The sequence below is a fragment of the Rasamsonia byssochlamydoides genome (genome assembly GCF_041956645.1).
Source record: "Rasamsonia byssochlamydoides strain NRRL 3658 unplaced genomic scaffold VTN77scaffold_13, whole genome shotgun sequence".
NCBI lineage: Eukaryota > Fungi > Ascomycota > Eurotiomycetes > Eurotiales > Trichocomaceae > Rasamsonia > Rasamsonia byssochlamydoides.
Window position 1 is genome coordinate 21,535 of NW_027192396.1, and position 22,651 is coordinate 44,185.

General features: G+C 51.5%; 11 protein-coding genes across 11 annotated transcripts; 7 read left to right on the forward strand and 4 right to left on the reverse strand.

Annotated features, from left to right (window-relative positions):
• Nucleotides 1–334: 334 nt before the first annotated feature.
• On the forward strand, nt 335–942 carry VTN77DRAFT_1445 (uncharacterized protein; the record flags this gene model as incomplete). Its single annotated transcript, XM_069417177.1, has 3 exons — nt 335–504; nt 639–751; nt 809–942. The coding sequence occupies 3 exons, from the start codon at nt 335–337 to the stop codon at nt 940–942; spliced, it is 417 nt and encodes a 138-aa protein (XP_069279934.1).
• Nucleotides 943–1,488: 546 nt separating this feature from the next.
• VTN77DRAFT_1446 (uncharacterized protein) lies at nt 1,489–2,251 on the forward strand (the record flags this gene model as incomplete). Its single annotated transcript, XM_069417178.1, has 3 exons — nt 1,489–1,549; nt 1,635–1,828; nt 1,919–2,251. The coding sequence occupies 3 exons, from the start codon at nt 1,489–1,491 to the stop codon at nt 2,249–2,251; spliced, it is 588 nt and encodes a 195-aa protein (XP_069279935.1).
• A 190-nt stretch (nt 2,252–2,441) lies between these two features.
• On the reverse strand, nt 2,442–3,558 carry VTN77DRAFT_1447 (uncharacterized protein; the record flags this gene model as incomplete). The annotated part of the gene is made up of 2 exons (XM_069417179.1): nt 2,442–3,436; nt 3,498–3,558. The coding sequence occupies 2 exons, from the start codon at nt 3,556–3,558 to the stop codon at nt 2,442–2,444; spliced, it is 1,056 nt and encodes a 351-aa protein (XP_069279936.1).
• Nucleotides 3,559–5,344: 1,786 nt separating this feature from the next.
• Nucleotides 5,345–6,949, forward strand: VTN77DRAFT_1448 (uncharacterized protein; the record flags this gene model as incomplete). The annotated part of the gene is made up of 2 exons (XM_069417180.1): nt 5,345–5,698; nt 5,774–6,949. 2 exons carry the CDS (start codon nt 5,345–5,347, stop codon nt 6,947–6,949), a joined length of 1,530 nt encoding a protein of 509 aa, XP_069279937.1.
• Nucleotides 6,950–7,833: 884 nt separating this feature from the next.
• VTN77DRAFT_1449 (uncharacterized protein) lies at nt 7,834–9,619 on the reverse strand (the record flags this gene model as incomplete). Its single annotated transcript, XM_069417181.1, has 7 exons — nt 7,834–7,953; nt 8,005–8,062; nt 8,118–8,345; nt 8,412–8,714; nt 8,763–8,927; nt 8,982–9,291; nt 9,343–9,619. 7 exons carry the CDS (start codon nt 9,617–9,619, stop codon nt 7,834–7,836), a joined length of 1,461 nt encoding a protein of 486 aa, XP_069279938.1.
• A 1,009-nt stretch (nt 9,620–10,628) lies between these two features.
• VTN77DRAFT_1450 (uncharacterized protein) lies at nt 10,629–12,032 on the forward strand (the record flags this gene model as incomplete). Its single annotated transcript, XM_069417183.1, has 7 exons — nt 10,629–10,694; nt 10,748–10,984; nt 11,038–11,125; nt 11,170–11,577; nt 11,625–11,712; nt 11,764–11,851; nt 11,916–12,032. The coding sequence occupies 7 exons, from the start codon at nt 10,629–10,631 to the stop codon at nt 12,030–12,032; spliced, it is 1,092 nt and encodes a 363-aa protein (XP_069279939.1).
• A 391-nt stretch (nt 12,033–12,423) lies between these two features.
• VTN77DRAFT_1451 (uncharacterized protein) lies at nt 12,424–13,267 on the reverse strand (the record flags this gene model as incomplete). Its single annotated transcript, XM_069417184.1, has 2 exons — nt 12,424–13,178; nt 13,228–13,267. 2 exons carry the CDS (start codon nt 13,265–13,267, stop codon nt 12,424–12,426), a joined length of 795 nt encoding a protein of 264 aa, XP_069279940.1.
• Nucleotides 13,268–14,034: 767 nt separating this feature from the next.
• VTN77DRAFT_1452 (uncharacterized protein) lies at nt 14,035–15,097 on the forward strand (the record flags this gene model as incomplete). The annotated part of the gene is made up of 3 exons (XM_069417185.1): nt 14,035–14,508; nt 14,590–14,992; nt 15,048–15,097. 3 exons carry the CDS (start codon nt 14,035–14,037, stop codon nt 15,095–15,097), a joined length of 927 nt encoding a protein of 308 aa, XP_069279941.1.
• A 1,404-nt stretch (nt 15,098–16,501) lies between these two features.
• On the forward strand, nt 16,502–17,651 carry VTN77DRAFT_1453 (uncharacterized protein; the record flags this gene model as incomplete). Its single annotated transcript, XM_069417186.1, has 4 exons — nt 16,502–17,135; nt 17,188–17,402; nt 17,465–17,557; nt 17,613–17,651. 4 exons carry the CDS (start codon nt 16,502–16,504, stop codon nt 17,649–17,651), a joined length of 981 nt encoding a protein of 326 aa, XP_069279942.1.
• A 909-nt stretch (nt 17,652–18,560) lies between these two features.
• VTN77DRAFT_1454 (uncharacterized protein) lies at nt 18,561–20,471 on the reverse strand (the record flags this gene model as incomplete). Its single annotated transcript, XM_069417187.1, has 1 exon — nt 18,561–20,471. The coding sequence occupies one exon, from the start codon at nt 20,469–20,471 to the stop codon at nt 18,561–18,563; it is 1,911 nt and encodes a 636-aa protein (XP_069279943.1).
• Nucleotides 20,472–21,135: 664 nt separating this feature from the next.
• VTN77DRAFT_1455 (uncharacterized protein) lies at nt 21,136–22,602 on the forward strand (the record flags this gene model as incomplete). Its single annotated transcript, XM_069417188.1, has 1 exon — nt 21,136–22,602. The coding sequence occupies one exon, from the start codon at nt 21,136–21,138 to the stop codon at nt 22,600–22,602; it is 1,467 nt and encodes a 488-aa protein (XP_069279944.1).
• Nucleotides 22,603–22,651: the final 49 nt, after the last annotated feature.

Here is a 22,651-nt window from a genome sequence, read left to right on the forward strand (position 1 = left end):
GAATCTAAGAGTGCAGAAGAGCCACTATCAGTCAACGATATATATAAAACTAACACTAGAACGTTCATAAAAACAGGCTCACTGTCAGAATTAGAGCCTGATAAGAACTTCTACCAACTGAGATCGGTATCAATCCTGCCACAGTAACAAGTACAAGGCTGCCTTGCCAAAAATCTCCGAATGGCACCCAGCACGCTGGAGGCGAAGGCGGACGTGTACATGCCGGACCTGCCGCCGCAGACACTCAACAAGCCCATCGAAGTCAAGCCGTCTCGCGAGGAAATTGCTCGTTGCCGATTCAATTGACGCGAATATCAATCTCTTCCTGTCGGGCATGCACCGCGACGGGGTGGTCATCCTGAAGGACGTCATCGACCCTGCTCATCTGGAGAAGATCAATGACATCATGATCCAAGACAGCGAAAACGAGCTGCGGAAGGAGGATCTCTACCGGAGCTTTGGGGTCGAAAACATCCAACAGGGCCCTCCGCTGGTGCCATCTGAGTATCGCCGAAGAAGATGAGCCCAGCCAAGCCATCGAGGTCGGCGAAGAAAAACAGCTTGGGGGAACAGTCATCAACAAAAAAAGAACTGCCACAAGAAAGCTCGGCTCCAGCACCAGCCGCAACTTCCTCTAGGCGGGTTCCTACTGCAGAAGAACTAGAGGAGTACGAGTCAGAATGGCGCCGACTAGAAAATATGAGCGTTGAGGAGCTGCACGAGCGTATCCGTGCTTCGAGGCCTGACTACCGTGAGTGATTATTCTGCCCTAGGTACTATGGATGCAATGAAACCGATGAACTTGTAGCGCTTGACGACGGGATCTGTTACGATAACGGCGAAGATATCGCATTTGAAGAGTCCCTGGTTACGGACTTGGAGGAGCAGAAGGAGGAGCAGAAGGAGGAGGAGAACCAAGAAAAGACAGAGAAGAAAGGCTGATCCAGAACAGCACCAAACAAGGGGCTCGATACGCTTCTTTAGATAGAATCAGTGAGAGATGATGGAGAAATAGCTTAATGGAATGGATGATATACTTCTGTTCTGCTTCTTTGTAGTCTTACAATTGCGATGGATCACTGACAAGACTATTATATTCCTCAAATTAGGACCTTCGAGCAGTAAACCAGTCCAACGGATATTTAAGAGGAGTGACAAACCAGGTTAGTCTGGATTTGACGGAGCAAAGCAGTTACTCCTGCCGAAAATAACAAGAAGTCATGATAATATACTATGCCCGTTGTTGACAGACGCAATGAATTACCGTAGCAGCCAGATTACACAGAAAGCTCTCAAATGGCACAATGAACCTTCAAGACCATATCATAAAGACATCCGAAGCCTGCCAACGAGAATGGCCCCAAACTTGCTATACTTCAATACCAATCCTCGACTTCCTTGTTAAGTTGTCGGGAAGAACATGGGAGGATTTTATCAAAAGTCGTACATTCAGATCGGAGCGGGATCAGCTGAAAAAGAAAATCCTCGATGCATCTGAAGAGGTGTTGGAGCCACTGTGGAACCAGGGGACCGGACTTTGCACCTCATGGTGCATATACATATCCCAGAAAGTAAACACCCACGGTGTATTTGCTTATACAGGTTTGTTAATTCAACCGATGGAACGGTAACAGAATACATTACCAAAGCCGTTTTCAATTCTGACCCAGCATCAATTGTGGAGAGTAAGGATGGCCTGAACAATTTTCATAATTTCGTGAAAGCTCGGCAGGAGCAACATTCGAAGGTTGAAGACATCTTCAACGAGATACGGCGTGCATACATTAAAGTGTATGGATTCCCGGTATGGGTTGAGGAAGAGAAGAAGGTTTAAAAATGAGACTTCACTTGTGGCATTAAGATGATCAGGTTCAGTAATTCAATATAAGTAGGTACCGCGTATATTCATGCTCCCAAGTCGGCAGAAGATCCTGCCGAGGCTGCAGCCGACGGTCAAACGGGGATCCATCCTCTTCCGGGAGATGAGAACGTAGCACGCCAGGATGCCGAGCAAGTCGGACGACATGCGGTTTATGATTCCCCTCAGATTCTCTGCCAGCTGGTGCACGGCAAGGCGCGGTTCCGGGTCTCGGCGAAGACGGGTGTGTATGAGCGCATCATGCACGGGACAAAGGGCTATGGAATTATTTCGCAGATCGAAGAGGTCAGCCTGGAGGATTATCCTGTGTTGCGGAATGCCCATGACTTTAACGATGTCGAGAAGATGACATACGAGGAGGAGATTTTCTGAATGTTCCAGCAGCTAAAAGTGATTGATGTCCACGAATTCAATGAATAAATGAAACTCAATAAATATCTTACTTCTCCTCGAAGGAGATTAGATGGCCTTACGATGAAGGCCTATACGGACTTATTATGTTGTCTATACCAACTATACTCCTTCGACTATAGCCTTTGTACTCCTCGTAAATACGTTATTACTAGACCTGAACCTTACCTCCACCGTTGCAGAGGCTTTCCACCACGGCCACATCAGCCAGAGCTTGACGCGGAGACGCCCTTTCATCCCCTTCACCACGCTGGATCGCCGCGAAAAATCCCAGAAACTCCTGCGCGGTCCCTTCACCTGCAATGATTTCCTCTGACACGACCTGGCCCTGTGCATTTTCCACCACGAGCTTGGTGCCTCCCTTTGCGCCGGTGATGGTCAAGCTCCCTTCGGTCCCAATGAAGTTATAACTGTATTCGCCCTTCACCGACGCCCACGACATGCTCAATGTGCCCAGCGCTCCGGACCCAAACCGTAGCGCGGCGTGCACAGTGTCCAGTGGAGGAAGATACTCGTGCGTTTGCCTCGTAAAGGCAGCCGTCTCCACGATCTCATCGGAGGAGACATATCGGAGCAAGGCAACGAAGTGCACCCCGCCGTCAAGCAGAAACCCGCCTTGGTAGTCAGGGACCTTGCGCCATTCGGTCTCATACCACTTGTTGCCCGGCACCACGTTTGACCAGACCCGCGCATGGGCGGCCACCAGCTTGCCGATGGCGCCGTCGGCCACGAGCTGCCGGGCCTTCTCGTGTGCGCGGTCGAAGCGGAATTGTTCGGCCACGGCGAGGATGAGCTTCTTGGGCTGGAATTGCGATTCATATTCCTCGATGAGCGCCACCCCTTCTTTGACGTCTTTGGCGATCGGTTTCTCCATCAACACATGCTTGCCTGCGGCCAGGCATTTCTGAACGATGGCGGGTTGCACGGTGGTCGGCAGCGCGACGATGACGGAGGTCACGTCGTCTCGCTGCAGCAGCTGGTCGAGTCCTCCAGTGTCAGGACTGTCATCGTGGTAGACACCAAGATTCTCCGCACAGAGGCCATCAAACTTCTTCGCCTCGGCGAGCAGCTCGGACGCTGACTTCCGGGAGCGGGAATAAATGGCCACGAGCGTGGCATGGATTTTGTGCAGAGCGGGGACGTATGCTAGCATTTGTCAGCTCATGCTGTCAATTCGACAGAAGGTTGAGGACGCTATTATTCTCACCTTCTCGAGGATAGATCCCCGCTCCTATCAACGCAACTCTATTCACTGCAGGTTCGGCCATTTTGGAGAATCAGAGGCAGCCAGCAAGCGCGAGCAAGCGATTCAAAAGATAAAGTCATTTCTTGGGAAAGGCCATGGGAATTTATTTCACATGAGAAGCCGCGACGCGACTTTAGCCTAATGTTGAGCGCCCTCATCCCGTGATGCGGGGGAAGGTCCTCCGTCTCGCGGCATCGGAGTTCCGTTCCCGTGCATCCAGATTCATTCATGTGGAAATGGCACCGGAGGCTCGCAGGCGAAAATAGTTAGACTGAAATACCGATATAGTTCTTCGGTAAGTAGCTCCTTAGGAGGTCCTGAGTATTTGGTGGAGTTAGGTCCAGTAGTTTGTCTGTTGGGGAGAATCCTTTTCTACGGCGGAACCTCAATTATATTTATATTTATTGCTTTTCCGTGATAGGCAGTCTGCTGTTCAGGCTGTAACTGACCTTATTTTATTCTCTTTGCCTTTTTGTCCCTGTCTTTCTATATTGTTACACCCGTAGTATCATCTCTGCAATCGATCTGATTTCACTATACAGGTCTCAAGATTCGTAAGTTGATGTTTCGTCGGGACTATAACCTCCTCTCGTTGGATACATCGCCAAAGCCATTTTTCCTGGCGTCGAAGACACCGTTCTAGGAAGTCTTTCGCCCACGATCGACACGGCGCAGGATGATCAGGGATACTCGATTACTTGAATAGGCTTGGTGTAACATCTGCTTCTCAACGGAGAAAAAATCAAATTGCCGACACTGATCATTGATTCTTGAATTGAGGTAACCCTCGAGGATCAACGGCAGCTCGACTGCCCATACGATTGTCAAACCAATAGACTTTCCCTCCCCGGGGTACCCGAGGGAATCAAGTTTCTTAAAACTGTCAACTAACCAATCGGTAATGTTGCATCTGCTAGCAGTTCCTTGGTCCACCTTTGTCCGTGGAGGTGGATGTCATCCTCCACTTTCCTCGCAGCCACCCCAGATAACCATGTTTGAATCACTATCGCAATCTGTACTCCGGAATTGCGAAATATTGCAATCCGGAGGAACTCCGTTTGGTGGAATCTGCGGAGTTGATGTTTATGACTTGTCTCGTCGAGGGAAAGATATCCGGGTTCACAGAATAGGTAAGTTTATTCCGATAGAGTGTGACTGCTGATGTCATGGCAAAGGCGGCCCTGTTCAGTTTGTGATTTCCGTTCTGGTGCTTTAGTACTCTCAGCAGACGGAGTTTTGGAGGTCTGCCAGATACCTTTCTCACCTAGTGATATTGTTACTTTCCTTCCGCGAGACCACAAAACGCGTATTTACCTTGTCTTCTGACGTCGTCTCTGACTCGAGTAGGATAACTTTCAGTACGCACCCAAATTGAAGAGGTAAATTGTCATCGGTCAATCGTTCAGCCTGAAGTAGTTGCTCCGCTCGGATTTACGCCGACTGCAAGTCGTCATGCTGATCATGCTGGCAGCCATACCTAGTACATGATGGTGTGCTAGCGTCGTACCGGTCAGACAATGCTGCTACCGACAATATTCCCTATTTGACGATAACGAGTATCTCCATCAATCAATCCCCATGAGTGATCGCCCACTTACTCCAGAAATGGCATATCCTTTGTCTGACCCGAGATGTAGGAAGTATTAGCGCGAAGATAAGAATCCGGCCATGTTGCCCGCCAACGTGTGGATTTTTATATATCCAGCCCCAGGCATATATAGTTGACTCCCCATTGGGATATATATCCCATCATTCTCCACTCTGACTTAATATCCCATACTCGACAAAGCTTGGCTCCTCCAGGAACGATGAAGCCAAGCATCTACCAATTCCTCGTCGGCTGCTTTGCCGCGCTGGGGTCATTTCTATTCGGCTATGATCTGGGAGTAATCGCCGAAGTGGTCGCGTCTAAGTCGTTCAAGGCGTTATTCCTTCAGTCCGATGCCGACTCTCGATCTGGCACGGTGGTCGCGCTCTTCACGGGCGGGTGCTTTGTGGGAGCGCTCTGTGCCGGGTTCACCGACCGTCTGGGTCGTCGTGGGACGATCCTGATGGCCTGCTGCATCTTTGTCTGCGGTGGTATTATCCAGACGGCGGGGGTGGTCATCGCCATGCTGTACCTGGGGAGGCTAATTGCTGGGATTGGCGTTGGCTTGCTGACAGTACGTTACGTTTATATTATAATATTCCGAGCCCAACATAGAGGAAGTTCTTTCTCACTTGAGGTGATTTCATAGATGATTATTCCCATCTATCAAGCAGAAATCAGCCATCGACGGATCCGCGGGAAGATAACCAGCCTGCAGCAGCTGTTCAATGCTCTGGGCCAGGTCCTTGCGACCTGGACAGGCTATGGATGCTACATGACCTGGAACAGCTCCGGGGATTCGCGAGAATGGCGGATTCCTCTCGCGATTCAAATCATTCCAGCCATCGTCCTGGGGGCCTTTGTCTACGTCTTTCCCGAGAGTCCCCGATGGCTATGCGACCACGACCGGTGGGAAAAGGGATTGTCGAACCTCGCCCAATTACATTCACACGGGGATGTACACGACCGCTATGTCATGGCGGAATACAACCTGATCCAAACCCAGATCGTGGAAGAACATAACCAGATGAAGAAGACCTACCTGGATCTCTTCCGCGACTGGCCCAACTTCCGCCGCACAATCCTCGTCATGATGATCCAGGCCAGCTGCCAAATGACCGGCATCAGCGCCATCCAGTACTTCTCGCCGCAGATATTCGCCCAAGTCGGGATCCCGATTGGCACGACGTTACTACTATCCGCCGTCAACGCGATCATCGCCTTCCTAGGCACGTCGGTCTGCATCCTGATCATCGACTCGGTCGGACGACGGCCGATGGAGATCTACGGCGGCATCATCATGAGCGTGACCTTCACGGTGAACTGTGCGCTCATCAAGATCTTCCCGACCACGTCGTCCAACACAGGCGCCCACTGGGGATTCATCGTCATGACGTGGGTGTTCAACTTCGTCTTCTTCATCACCAGCGGTCCGCTGTCTTGGGCCATCCCTGCAGAGCTGTTCGGCACGGCGATGCGCACGAAGGGCGTGTCCTGGGGCGCAATGACTTCATTCGCCTTCAACACGATGATCGGCCAGGTTACGCCCATCGCGGTGACGGCAATCGGCTGGCAGTACTACGTCATCTTCATCGTCTGCAATCTGACCAACACGCTATTCTTCTGGGCGTTCCTCCCGGAAACGAAGGGGCTGAACTTGGAGGACATGGACGAGTTGTTCTACAAGTCGCCAACTTTCGTTCCGGGCTCTAACTGGAAACCCAGCTCCCATATTGATGTGGATGCGCAGAAGATTGCGGATGTTGAGGCAACGGAGAAGGGGAAACCAGAATTGTTCATGTTGCGTCTTCAGCCTGAAAAATAGAATAGTAGACGAAGAAATCCAATCGAGATTTAAATGGTTTGGTTGCCTTGTTGCGAATTCGGCGAAGAAGAGGTGCCATGTCACCACCTTCTTGGTTAATATGAACTAGGTATCAAGTAGTTCGCCAACATTAAAGATGTAATTATATATATAGAGTTATATTTAAAGCGCCAAAGTATACATGAAGGAAAAAAAAACAAATCCTCACGAGTTCCTCTGCGAGTCTACCGACGTACTTGTTCAAGTACACCATATCCTTCCAAGCTTGAATATACTTCCTCGCCAGTTCACTGCTGTTTCTCTCTTGCAAACGCGGAGTTCTAGTTTCAGTCAAAATTCGATCGTTTTATTGTTTTCGAAGACAGAAGGGAAGAAAATATGGCTTGCTTACAATGATTTGATGGAATTCTTGGTGGTGTAGGTGAGGAAGGCAAGAGGAGAGAATCGAGATTCCCCTATCTACGATGTTGTTTTTAACCTTTCATTGAGGGTCCTGTTGCATCCTTTAGGTTTGCACACAAGTATGACGGCTCTATCATGTCAGCTATCATTGTCATTACCTTTGAATTCGTCCTGTAGCAAGACATGCAAATATATCACAGCTTGGTCAATTGGAGATGCAGTGACCATGCAAAATACAAAATTTTTGTGCTTGATAGGATACAAGTGACTAGTGAAAATGCAAATTTAAACTCCTTGAATTAAGGCCCCGTCCCAGTCCTACTCGAATACACCGTAGGAGTATTATCTCCACAGTTAGCTAATGCATGATCTATTTCTTGACTAAAGGAGTCATCTAGATTTCCCTCCAACCATTAACCATAGCGATAGATGTGAGCATCCTCGCTCATGCATGAATCAGATGAAAGTCCGTTGTAGCACACTTATGTCGTTACCGAGTATCTGCTCCACTTGCGGATTTTCGCTCCGTAGATGTAGAACAAGAAGGGGACGGGAATAAAGGCCACTCCGAGGAAGGCGAGAAGGGAGGTGGCCCATTGTACCTGCAGCGATGTGAGCACCCAGGGAGCTTCAGGCAAAGTGATGATACTTACGCCCAAATTGTGATACATCGGGGCTGCAAACATGACGAAACCGGCGGCAACAATGGATCTGGGACGGATATCAGTACAAATTCTCGCATAGAGCTGGTTTCGCTGCAGCATACCGAACGATTGCATTGGCAGAAGTGGCCGAATTAGCGTTGACGGTGTACACGTCGACTATGTAAGCCAGTCCCTGCAGATAGATGATCTGAACGCCCGCTCCAATGGGTACGCCGGCCAAGATCTGCGGCCATGGGTTGATAGTTGGGAAAGAGGTCCATGCAAACCAGAAGACGCCGATGGGGAAGATGATGGCGCCAAACATCATAGGGTATAACCTATCTTCAGGTCTGGCAAGGAATATTGTTAGTCTGCGTTTGCAGGAGACGGGGACGGTGTTTAAGACAGATACATACATTACGTAGCCGTTCTTCTTGAAATTGGCCATGATGCGGGTGTACGTGATGTAGGCAACGAAGCTTGAGCCGAGGGCCACGCCAACACCAATGGAGATGAAGGGCAGTGCTCCAACGCCTTCATTGTAGCCTCTCTGTTCGATAAAACTGATAGGCCATGCTTCGAACAGCAGGTAGATAAGGCCGTAAATGAAGGTCATGTACAGGGTGATGAGGACGAGAATTGGCTCGAGGAGAAGCATGCGAAAGGGACGGTTCAAATACTTGGTGATGAAGGCGCCAATGTCCAAGGCAGACTCCTCGCTGAAGCAGCTGTTAGTCGACATTCCATTATACACGACAGGAACATACTGCTTCGAGTGCAAGGCCCAGTTGCGCGTTTCGAGGCGCAATTTGCGGGCTTTGCGGGTGAGCAGGATGGGAGCATATGTCTCTGGGAGGATGACGAGGCCGATGAGTCCGAAAAGACAGGCAAGAATCATGGTCATCCAGGCCGTCCACCGCCATCCGAGGTAACTAAACATCGTCAATCATCGCTGACCAAGAATGGATTGAAGCGATGAGACTCACCTCTGGGTCATGAAGCCTCCCAGGATCGGACCCTGGATAGGGCCGATTAGGGTGGTTCCGCTCAAGACGCACAAGGCAAGCCCTCGCTGGACGGGATCGAAGAAGTCCGCAAACCATCCGGAGGTGATGGCGAGGGGACCAGCGGAAGTGACGCCACCCAGGAAGCGGAACAACATGATGGTCTCGACATTCTGGGCGACCCCGACGGGGATCTGGCAGATGATGAACAGAAAATGGCCAGCGAAGAGAGGTCTCTTGCGGCCCCATAACTCCAACATGGGACCGTAGATCATCGGGCCGACGGAGAAGCCTAGAGGACGAGTCAGTCTGGACCAAACAGCAACAGGGGGAGGGTTCGCACCGGCGATGAACAAGGCGGTACCCAGGGTCATGACCTCGTTGGAGACCCCGAACTCGTCAGCAGCAGCCTGCGTGGCGGTGCTGAAGATGGAGCTGGCGAAGGTGACGGTCAGGGTGATGAGGCCAAGCGAGAGGGCATAGCACCATTTCTTCCACATGGGCAGGTTCTGGGGATCCAAGGGGTCGTCGGGGCCCTCGTACTCAATGGGAAGGGGTCTTAGGGGGGGGGGGGGGCTGGGGCTTCTCGCCCTCCAAGTTGGCGGGACTGGGGGAGCCATTGACGGCCTCGATGTCCTCGTAATCGGACGGACATCATGAAGAGGGCAGCAAGGGGCGTGTTTGATGAGTAGAGAGCAAGCAGCGGATGCAGCTCTCAGTTATGTTCTAAGGCCGCGGATGGCCTATCGCCACTAACTCCGGGCGACGCTGCAGTTGAGCAGGGGTTGATAATGGCACTTCCTAATTCATTTTTTCTAGGGAACTTACTAGAAAAATTCATTACGATCTTTTATGTTTCACAATGGACTATGACCTTTATCGTACTGATATTTATTGACATATTTATACCGACCAGAGTGGTCAAATCTGGATGCCAAAGTCATCTCGTAAGAACCTCTATAGAATTAAGCACTAGCAATAGACTAAGTGAGCAAATCATTCTAATCCTCACTGGAACATCGAACTGATGCCCGAAAACACATCATGCGGTGTAGATAAGCCAAGCTGTTTATAGCTGCTAAAGCAACTACTACTAAGCTTACTAGCTAGTGCCTGAGCAAGACCGGAGACAGACGCTATCGCCGCTATCTCCGGGGCGATCAACTGGTTCCAGTTTAGTGGACCTGAGTTATCAGATGCAGCTCGGGTTATGGCCAGAAGATGATGATGATTATGATGATGCTGGAAACTGGGGCACACTTGCTTCTTCGTGCTCGTGCCGTTATATCATAGCAGCTGAGCTGTCATCCTTAGTGTAAATGCGTAAGTTCTCTGAATTCTGAAGGCCTGGTGCGAAGTCACATGATTCTAACATGGCTTCTCAGCAATCCCAATCGGGGATAATCTCTGCCCTTCTACAGAACCCAGCAGTCTTGTTGATTATTCCAGTTCTTGTCCTGCTGGTTTTATCAATTCGATCATCCTGGCGCCTGTCGCACATTCCGGGCCCCTTTTTTTGCCAAATTCACCAATCTGCCTCGCCTGTTATGGGTGAAAAGCAACCGGGCTCATGAGATCCACATTGATCTGCACCGAAAGTATGGCCATATCGTGCGCTTTGGCCCGAATATGGTCAGTGTGGGAGATCCAAGGGAGATAGACACGATATATTCATTCAAGAAGCCATGGCGTAAGGTAAGTGGATGGAAAAGGGCATCCGTATGGAGATACTGACCTTTCTTAAATAGTCAAACGTGGACACCACGATGCGTGTGTTCACCGAGCATGTGGAAAAACGGTTCGTCAATACGGACGACGGCACTGGAAGACCGATTCCGTGCAACTTCTCGCAGTGGCTGCAGATTCTGGCATTTGATGTCGTGGGCGAACTGACCTTTTCTCATCGCTTCGGATTCATGGAGTCGGGATCGGATATCGATGGGGCAATGGCGGATCTGTGGAATAATTCGCAGAAGACGGCACTCGTAAGAGATGCTCACCTCTGAGCAGAAATAATGCAATTGCTGAATGATGACAGGTCACCCAGATTCCGTGGTTGGAGAACGTCTGGACCAACAACCCTATACGACGATATCTCCGCGGAGACGGGACGAGCCCCGCGTGCGGTTCGCGATGAAGAGGATCCAGGAGCGAAGAGCCATAGAGAAAGGTGAACTGATCAAGGAATGGCAGGTGAACAACCGCGACATGCTGTCCCGCTTCATGAAAGTCGAGGCCAAGGACGAGACCGTCCCTCCCTACGCGCTGACGGTCTGGACCGGGTCCAACATTACGGCTGGAACCGACAGTACCGCTATCTTCCTCAGGACATTCTTCTACTATCTTCTTCACAACCAGACAACGCTGGATCGGCTCCTCGTGGAACTCAACGCGGAGGCTGCCGCAGGAAGACTGGATGACTTGGCCGGGTTCAAGCAGGTTTATGAACTACCTTACCTCAAGGCCTGTTTCAACGAGGCAGGGCGCATGCATCCGCCGCTGGGGCTGCCCATGGAAAGAAGTCCCTCCGGAGGGGGCCATTGTCTGTGGAAAGGCGTTGAAGGGAGCACAGTGGTCAGTATGAGTGCCTGGGTGATGCACCGAGACTAGGAGACGTTTGGCAAGGACTGCGACAATTAGCGGCCGGAGAGGTGGCTTTGCGAGCCGGAGAAGCGACGAAAGATGGAAAAGGGGCTTCTTACGGTGAATTATGGTAATAGAATGAATTTCGACTTGAATACTAACAACACCACCAACTCTTCAGTTTGGTCACGGCCATCGCGATTGTATTGGAAAGAACATTGCCTCTGGAGATTTACAAGATTGTACCAACATTGCTGAGAACGTGCCATGTAAGTACTGTACAAATTATTCGCTTTGTATATAAGAGCGCTTACCGATCATTCTTGCAAATAGTTCGACCTTTTGGATCCGGAAGAAGGCGGCGACTGGAATATATACAACCGATGGTTTGTCACGCAACGTGGGTTCATGGTACGTGTTAGGAAGCGGGTTCCAGGTGATACGAAATAGGGTCATACTTTGAAGATGCTTCGGAAATATATATAGTTCTAGGATTGCAATGAAATTTTCTTTAGAAGAAAAAAAATCGAAAATTTCCCATTTTTGAGTAGAATTCACCTAGTACCTGTAATAGTAGCGAAGTTTTTTCTTTTTTTTTTTACATGAAAGATTTATATTAAAATACATTCTATCAATTTTACGACATGATTATGCTGAAAAATAACCAAATCAATTAATAAAGGTTTTCTGAAAAAATAGAGTGCGGGTGGGATCTTAGGAACTACCTAGGTAGTAAAGAGTACTCTGTGTGATCTGATTGTTTAGATGTTTAAGGGGAAAGTGCACTGATAGCCCCTTAATCTTCTACAGTCCTTTGGATTCCTTCAGTCCACCGTCCTACTCACCAAGGCAACACGCCCTCGACATCAAGCAGCAAACCAACGTCACCATCGCGTCTCCCCTCAACAATCTTAACGCAAGCCTCGCCCACAACTTTCGGATCACGCGCCCCCCGTCGTCTCCGCGCCTCAGCATCGCCTGTCAAGTCCGTGGCTGCATACCCCGGATTGAAAGCAAACACCTTGGCACCGCTGTTCAGCAGCTCATGCTGATGACATGCAGCCATCATGTTTATTGCTGCCTTGCTAATCCGGTACTCCGGGAAGGGAGAGTTGTACAACTTGTTCGACGGGTCGGTGCGCATGCCGATAGATCCCAGATCGCTAGTGACGTGGATGAGGAGCTTTTCTTTATCATCTCCGCTGGCCGGCTGCACCAGGAGCAGCGCCCTGAAAGCCTCGGTCACAGCGTACGGAGCGACGAGATTGACCTCGAGCGTTTCGCGGAGACGCGAGATGGAGTCGCTGGCGGTTGAGACGATGCCTACGTTGTTGATCAAGTTGTCAACACGGCCTGTTTCTGATTCGACCTTGGAGACGGCAGCAGCTATCGAGTCGGCAGACGTAACGTCGAGATAAAGCAAAGAGACAGAGTTGCCATATTCAGGCTTCAGAGAGGCAAGCGCGGCTTGGCCTTTGTCGAGGCTGCGCGAGCCCAGATAGACGTGATAAGGCGCGCCACTGGCCCTGCTGGAGCCAGAGGGAGCAGCACGCAGCAGCGCAGCGACAATCTCGTAGCCGATGCCTCGGTTGGCCCCTGGCGTTGTGTCCGTCAGCACGAGCTCGTTTGAATGAAGCACACTTACCCGTGACTATCACGATGGTTTTGGCGCTATCAATGGCCATACTGTTGTAGTTGATTGATTGGAAACTTTACGCTGTGCTTTTGTGGTCAGGCTTGCAGTATGGCTGCTTGAGTTGGCGAAATCCATGGCGCATGTTTGTAGCTGCTGCACCGGGACTTACGGAGATATGATGCGGTGATCAGAGTTAAGGTTGAAGACTTGACGGATGAGCAGGGCTCTGCATTTGTAGATGAGTGTGAGCAACTGACGGCGTCAAGAGTATCAACTTTACGCGGTAGAAGATATGATTACCAGTAGGAGTATTATAGGTGTATTCCTCTAATATATAGTAGATAGTACTCTAACACTAATGTAAGGAAAGATATCGAACAGATATTGAATACTTTCAAGGTTTTAACATAGCGTAGAATTAATAACCGCCGGAGGAACTACGGCAATAAAACTTGGTAGTCCAAACAAGGAAGTTCTTGTCGCTCTCTATGTAAAATATACAATACAAAAGTAGATATCTAGATTCCCGTACTTACTAGCACTATATAGAGTCAACGGATAAAACAAGGACATGAGTAGAAAGGTCGAAATTTTAGTTTTCGACTTCGGTATATTATACTGTGATCATGCTCAAGTCAAACAATCAGAATTCAGGAAGATAGACTAGTGGCTTCTATCATTACAACAACCCCTCAGACGGAGGAAGACAACCAGGTCAAGCTGTACCCACGTGGCAAAACCCTTGGGGGCAGTTCTTCCAGGAACTACCAAGCATTTCACTTTGGCACCAACGGCAGCCACCAGCAGTGGGCAGACATGGTTGGCGACGACTCTTACCGGTTTGAAAACTTTGCCAAGTACTTGCATAAGGGCTTGAACTTTACTGCCCCGGCCAGCTCCCGTGCTGCCAACGGGACTGTCCAGTTTGCGCAAGACTTGCTGCAGGACACGCAAGGTCCGTTGCAGGTCACTTATGGTGCTTATGCCTGGGCATTCTCTACCTGGTGCAGGAAGGCCTTCGCAGCAGTCGGAATGGCTGATCGACCAGACAGCTTTACCGCCGGGGCGCTTCACGGCAATGCGTACGAACTGGTTACTGTCGACGTCACGACATTCACGCGCGACTCGTCAGAAACCAGCTATCTCCAGAAGCTCGGCCTGAGCAACCCCAACCTGCTTGTCTACCCGAGCACCCTGGCCAAGCGCATTCTCTTCGGCTCTAACAAGATGGCGACCGGCGTCGAGGTCGACTTTGGCGGCCTCCCGATGACTCTCTACGCTCGCAACGAGGTGATTCTGTCTGCAGGTGCCTTCTAGTCTCCTCAACTGCTTATGGTCTCCGGGATTGGACCTAGGACCACTCTCGAACAGTTCAACATTCCCGTCATCACAGACCTGCCAGGTGTGGGCCAAAACATGTGGGATCACGTCCTAGGTGGGATTTCGTACTGCGTCAATGTCGAGACGACGGGCCGACTCATTTCGGACCCTGAGTTTGCGCAGGATGCTCTGAATCAGTACCTTTCCGAGCCGCCTCGAGGGCCGCTGACTTCTTTTGCCAGTGATGTTTTTTCGTTTGAAAAGTTACCGGAGCCCTACCGCAGTAAGCTATCCAACAGCACCCTACGCTGGTTGTCGCAGTTCGCGGACGACTGGCCTGAGCTGGACTACTATGTCAACTCGGGATTCAATGGACCGCAGCCCGGCTACATAGGTACCCCAGACGGCCTCGACTATGGCTCGATCCTTGTCGGGCTCGTTGCGCCGTTGTCGCGTCTGCTAAAGATGTCCGTCTGGAGTTGTGGCTGAGCTGACTCTTATCGTTACAGATGGTCTGGCGGAAAAGATTGCCGACGACATCATCAATTCTCCCAACTGATGGCACTGAACAGCAACTAGAAGATTGCTTCGGCGAAGGATCGATGCGAGCACAGCTCAGTGGCTTGATAGAACTTATACCGTCTTGTCTCGTGACAGCACCAGGCATTTCCACATGTCTGTATATACACATTATATATATTCACTGACATTTGAAATATTTGGTGGCACATATATATCATATATATCTCTTTTGGTTCTGTACATTCATCTGATCGAAATGTCCCTCATTGGACTTGCACTTGTGTCTCCGCCACCTGTGTCTGACCTGCACGTGCATTCGGCCGAGGGCACAAGGCACCTTTGATGACCGGTTTTCCAGCTCGACACGTCGCTTTACCCCGCATGTGATCTGTGATAGCTGCTTTCACCCAGTAATGGATATCCTTGGATCAGAGGCACCTTGGTTCAGCAGATTGGTTTGAGCGATGCCACAGAAGAGTTATCGTTGACGGCAAGCTGGCTCCATGTGACATCAGACGAATGTACGTGCTGTAAAGTTAAAGTTCCGTCGCGTGTTCCGAGGGTGGATCAGGCTCCACCAACGTGGGGCAGGCTGGCTGGTTCGGACCGTTCGGTCGGCTTTTCCGGTTTTGGCGTCCGGAGTAGACCCACTGTCGGGACCGAAGTGACCACATCATAAAACTCACCACCCAGCCTTGTATTTCCGCGAAGCACACTCAGGTCCCTATCATGACTTTTGCACCGCATCAGGTGCCACCATCCAACATTGGCCCAGGATGAGAATTTCTTCTCATGCTGTCGTGGCGCGCATCCGGCACCGCCTGCCTAGTAAACATCTGGCTGCCGTTTGATAGATATTATTCATTCAGCGCTATGTACAAATTTGCTCTCTTTAGTCTTCCATTTGCGACCACCTGCACCCTAGCTTGCCATGTGAAAAATTTCCGCCAGTCTCAGCTCACACAATTCAGGCAATTAAGCAAGATCAGCTGTAAAATTACTGTTGTCCACAGCGATATGATGAGATTTGCAGGTGTTTGGCGAGACGCCTGAGGCTCGACAGATCGAGCAAGATTATCCCGTGCCGCTGAGCCAATGAGAATCAAGAGTTAAGGAGGAGCGGGGATGGTTTCCGGATTCGGCAGCTTGTCCTTCCCCGCACCGAAACAGGCAATTTTTATCCAGGAGCGCGGGCATTCTTTCTCCATCCATCCAGACCAGTTTTAATCCCAACTGCCGCCTGTTCATGAAATTTCCAGATACGGTCAACATGATGCTGGAGTCTTTATGTGATAAGATGTGGGATATGAGTGTTCTACCCATCCTGCGAAAAGAGAAGGCAACTCCGATGTTGCGTTGGGCTGCGGAGTTGAATATATATAAATCCATCACCAGTCCATTCATCAGATAGACCTCAGGTCGAGATAACGAGCGACACAACATGGGAATACCGATCGAGACCTACAGCCGTTTGGCCGTCAATGACGGTCCATTGACCGCAGAGAACGTCAAACTCCTCCGTCCATCTGATCCCAATGAGCCTCTGGAGGAGCTTCGAAAACGCTACGATGAAGACGGCTACTTGTTCTTGAAGGGCCTCCTCCCGAGGGAGGACGTGCTCCGGGCCCGGGAGCGTTATTTTGAAATAATGGTCCCGACGGGTGTGCTGAAGGAAGGAACCAAGCCAGTCGAGGGCATCTTCAACGACAAGAAGTCGCCTGATGACTTTCCGGGAATTGGAGCCGGTTCTGTTGGGATGAATGGCCGTCCCGGAGGCGAAAGCGCAGCGCAGTTTGTGGATTTGGCCCTCGAAGCTCACTACAAAGACTGGTATGCGGAGGAATTCTGCAAGCACCCAGCCTTGCACGACTTTGTCGCCAAGTTCACTGGCTGGGGTGAACACACCCTGGGGCTCCGCCGATCCCTTCTCCGGAACAATATCCCTGGAACCAAGCCCATCGGGGTCCACTACGACCAGATCTTTCTCCGCCATGGAGAGCCTACGAGTGTGACGGCGTGGGTGCCCATGGGGGATATCAAGGTGACGGGAGGGGGGCTGATATACCTGGAGAATGGTTTGTCTTTGCTTGTGCCTGAGAAGCTTCATATTTCTGACAACAATTTTAGGCGATCCCGTGGGAGTCCAGATCGAAGAAGAGTTCACAAGAAAAGCAAAGGAAGCAGGCTTCACCGAGGAGGAGGCGAGGAACGCGTTTAACAGTAATATGATGGCGACGGGCTTGCTCTCGGAAAAACCGGCCGAGTTTGCGAGAGAACACAATCGGTGCTGGCTGGTGGCAGAATATGAAGCTGGAGACGTGGTGTTGCACAAGCCGCATGCGGTATGAAAGATCTCGACAGCCCCCCTTCAGGATTGTTCATTCAGATCTGACACGTTTTCTAGATACACGCTTCGACGATCAATAACGATCCCGAAAACGTTATCCGTTTGGCAACAGACTTGAGATTCGTTGACTCCTCGAGACCATATGACAAGGTATGTTATTTAGCCACAGCTGTCAGTCCCTGAGTTGGTACTGATGAGGTGACAGAGGTGGATGAAATATTACGAGGTCGGCGATGGCGTGTAAGATGGGAGACGAGATCAATCTGTCTATTTCAGCAGGTTGTGGCATCGCGGTTACAATCTATAGCCACTTGCATTATATATAAATACAAATATATATGTGAAAAAGAATTCTAACTCGCTCAATGAAAAGCAAAGACTTAGTTCTCCTCGGTAGAAGGTGACACGGCCACAAGTGAGAAGGTCCTCACATGGGGAGTACATGAAATCTCCAAAACACGACTTCCCTTGCCAAAACGCCTAATTGCGCGGCCAGAGGCCCCCCACCGAAACAATTGCTCGGCTGGACCCTTTCGGACACTAGTAATTTTTATGCTTTGGTGTTGTAAAGGAAAAATACCAGAAGTTTCTAAGTCCCTATAAAGCCCCTGTGAAGCCCATAGTGAAGCCTATAGCAAAGCCTATAGTGAAAATTCTCTAAGGCCTCCCTAAGAAGCTCCCCTAAAGCTTATTATAAAGCTTATTATAAAGTACCTATAAGACCTGTTATAAAGGCTTTTTATAGGCTTTGTAGGGGCTTTCCTACAGGCTCTACAGAGAGCTTTTTAGGGAGGCCTTAGGGAATCTTTAGGGGAGCCTTAGGAGCCTTTAGGGGGACTTTCCACTAAGCTTTAGAGGGTCTTTTTAGATAGAATTTTATTGGTATTCTCTATTACCATGTAAAATACAAGAGAATCGATGCTATTGGTTTAATAGATCTGGGGTCTGGCCGCGCAATTACGCGCTTGCCAAAAAGGCTAATTGAGGCAAGTATAGGTAAAGAAATGAACCTCAAATTTCGAGTGAAATAGTGGAGTCGATCCAGGCCCAGACTAATGTCATTTGTCGGGGTCTCCACACCGTCGGAGTTAAAAGCCAGACATTATCGACAAAGAGTCTCCCATCAAACTTCAATTCCGACCCTACATTTGCCTCACTGTGGTATATACTCCTTTGTGATCTCAACTACGACTCCCTTCTTCGCCAGTAACTTCTCCAGTTGATCTACCGTCGGACTTGTCGGAGGGCTGGACCAAGCTGTCTGGAGTGTAGATGCATCAGGTCCAGCCAGAACGGCGCAAGCAAAGACAGTAGAGACATTAGCCTGCACATCGCCTAGTAACTGCGGCACAAACGTCCGAGGGAACATGACATTTGTATTTCCATGCGGGGCAATGACTCTGGCAGACCGTCTTGGTGTTGACGCGTCTATAATCCCGCTGAAATCCCCCAGCGTGCTGATGACCTGTGCAGCAGCGCTTGCAGCAGCGTTATCTGCAGCAGTTTGGTCTTTGCTGAAGTCCGTCCGAGGAGCAGCAAACCCTCCTTCTATCGTGGACAGAGCTCTTGCGGAGGTGATGCGATGAACGCGAATATGCCACAGCCCGCTAGGAATGAGCCATGTCTCGATGTGCACGTCGTTCCACGGACTCCATCGGGAGAACAGGACATCGCCAGCCAGCATCGCCGTGTTGCAGTGCTCTCGGACCCGGTAATGCTTGTGATCGTCACTCAGAGCAATCATGCTGTCGAACGCGCCCATTTTGAACCCCAGAGCAGCATCGCTCTCGACGCTGAAGCCGTAGCGAGACGAGTAGGCGAACTTGTTGTATTTTTCCGGAATGCCTCTCATGAGCTGCGGAGTTCCGGGCCCTGAGACGAGCATGACGGTGTGATCAGGCTGGTGCACGAAGACCATACCAGCGATGGAGTCCGCGTAGACAGGCTCCCTCTGAGGCATTGGCAGCTCCTCGGCCGTCCAGAACGGATGGTCCGGGGGAAGAGCCAACGGCGCGAAGGCTTTCATCGCCCACCACGGCGAGCCCGTCGAACTGTACCGCTCGGTGATGAGCTGGTTGGGATAGGCATATCCCAAGGTCAACAGACCGTCATCGAGCCTAGATATTGGCTGCGACGCCCACCACCGCAAGTTCCTCAGGTACAGTCCCTTCATGACCCCCCACGGCAGCGCCTCTTCATCCGCCACTGCCAAAGCGCCCCAGAATGCGGCGATCGCATGACGATAAATCAAGCTGCGTCCGTACGGCACGTTGGACCCAGAGTCCGCAAACCAATGCAGGAAATGACGTGCGAACAGACGAGCGCGTTCCCGGAAACGGTCGCCACGAGCTTTGTCCCGGGATCGGTACACAGCATAGATGAGCCCGTAGTAGTGCATGGCAAAGGCATTGTAGTAGTCGATGCGCCGTGAATCATCCTTGTCGCCGCCATCCCGGTACCATCCATCGCCGATGTACAGGCTCTCGAGATCGCGCAGGTATTCCTCCGTCATGCTCTCGTCGACCGGCACACCGACTCTCTCCAAGCCGAGATCGACGATAACCCGGAAGAATTTGTGGTTGTTGTTGGCATGGCGTGTATTCCGGCTCTGCAGCAACCACGCAGCGACGTTCTTCTTTGCGGTCTCGTCCAGTGGCTCCCAGATGTGTTCAGGGACAAGGAGCAGTGCGTAACCGAGCGCCGTCGCCTCGACGTGTCGCTGGTCCATGTCCAGGACTTCACCCCAGTACTCCGGATGCGCAGGGTCTGTGCCATTCTTCAATCCTGTCCGGTACAGATCCCAATAATCGAAGGACGATCCGCCGGCGGCCAGAGGAGCGATGCCGAAGAGCGGCCGCGCGAAGCCCTCCAGATCGCACGCCGCCCGATCCCACGTCGAAGCAGACGCATCGAGCTGGACGCGGGCTCTACCCTCAGAAAAGGCCGGCAGCAACGGGTTGAATAGGTCATGAACGGCTGCGATGATATCGTCGCGAGTCCGGAGGGGATTTCCCGCGAGGGGATTGAGTCTGGACGGAGGGAGCTTGCTGGAGTCAACCACCATATTGTATCACATACAGAATGCTTCGTATTGTCTATCGATAAGAGATGATGGCAGTTGCAATGTGAACGCAACAAAGGCACTTTACCGCTGCCACAAAAAGCGTCTTGCTGGCAGGATGTAGGTCAGAGCCAGCTAGGAGGTGCACGTCATAGCATTTTTTTTTTTTGGCTGAATCGGCAACAAGCCTGAACTTCCAAGCGTCGTTTCTAACAACCCCGCATTCGTCCTCAGCCTCGACTGTGTTCTCTCCGTCGTCGCGTTGAGTAGGATTCAGACAGTGTCATCGCTACGAGCTGTGTCATCCAAGTAGCTATGTAACCCCAAGCCTCGAAGGTGAAACAGTTGACAGCAAAAGAAGCTCCGGTGCAGCGGGCAGCGGGGGAATGCTCGGCCGGGAGATGCCCGCAGTTTTAAGCGTGTTTTTGGCGCCGGAATCCCCCTGCCATTGGAGGAATGCGCCTAGTCCAAGAAAAGCCCAGAAGCTAGCCCTGTCTAGCCTCCCCATGGGGTAAATCGCGGGGAAGCTCTACCCCGTGTGTACAGTCCAGTTAACAGGCCGTTTTATACTGGCCTTCGCCCTTCGATAAGAAGGGGTTTACCCCTTCGAAGGGCCGTTGATCTTTCTGTTCATATCAGATAGATCCTTCCATTGTCGTACGCCAACATGCGCACGCAACAACCCTCGGCCGCCGGCGTGGGCGGCGTCGTTCTCCGGGACATCCTCCCGAAGCGCGAGAAGATGTGGTGGAGATACAAGTCGCTGCTGACGCTGAATCTACTTCTGCTTGGATGCATCGCCTCCGACGTGACAAACGGCTACGACGGATCGATGCTCAACGGCCTGCAGATCCTCCCGCAGTGGCAGGACTACTTCGGGAATCCCACCGGCTCACGGCTCGGCTTGATCACGAACGGCACACGAATCGGCCAGGCAGCGGCGCTGTTCGTCGTCAGCCCGCTTATCCAGCGGTTCGGACGCAGGAAGCCCATCGCCATCGGGTCGGCCATCATGCTCGTCGGCATCGCGCTGCAAACCGCCGCAACCAACGTGGCCATGTTCGTCATCGGCCGCGTTCTGATCGGCTTCGGGAACAACATCCAGCAGTCGGCCTGTCCGATCCTCATCTCCGAGCTGGCCTACCCGTCTCAGCGGCCGCAGATCACGGGCATCCTGAACGCGACTGGCTCGCTTGGGCAGATCATGGCGGCGTGGATCACGTACGGCACGGCATCAATGGCGTCGTCGTGGAGCTGGCGCCTGCCAAGTCTGCTGCAGGCCATCACGTCCGTCTTCCAGCTGATCATGACGTTCGTGATGCCAGAGTCGCCGCGGTGGCTGGTGTTCAACAACCGGCGGGAAGAAGCGCGGCGGATCCTGGCGAAATACCACGCCGACGGCGACGAGGACTCGCCGTTGCTGCAGTTCGAGATGGCCGAGATCGACTACACGCTGGAGCAGGAGAAGGGGCAGTTGAAGTCGTCATGGCTGGAGTGGTTCCGCACGCCGGCGAATCGCTACCGGTTCTTTGTCATCCTGAGTCTGGGGTTCATGATCCAGTGGTGTGGCAACGCGCTGGTGTCGTATTATCTGCATCTCGTGCTGGACTCGATTGGTGTGACTGGGACAAAAACGCAGTTGTTGATCAACGGCGGGTACACGATCGAGGGGCTCGTCTTCGGCATCTTCTTCTCGCTCATGATCGACCGTCTCGGCCGAAGGGTCATGTTCCTCGGAGGGATGGCAGGCATGTTTGTGGCGTATCTGCTGCTGACCGTGTTCACCGGAGTCAACCAGAGCCACAACTTCTCAAGCCCCGGCCTGAGCGGCGTCACGGTGGCGATGATCTTCCTCTTCGGAGCCTTCTACAAGATGGCGTCCCCGACGCAGGAGCCGTACTACATGGAGATTAGCCCGTACAGCCTGCGGGCGAAGACGTCGGTGATCAAGCAGTTCGGTGACACGGGGGCGAACCTGTTCAGCGGGTTTGTGAACGCCATTGCACTAGATGCAATCCAGTGGAGGTACTACATTGTGTGGTGCTGCGTGCTGGCGAGTAACTTTACAGTCATCTACTTTTTTCTTCCCGGAGACAAAGGGGCTATCACTGGAGGAAGTGACGCAGATGCTTGATGGGAAGAAGCATGATGCGAAGACTCAGGACGAGGAGGCGCCAGAACCC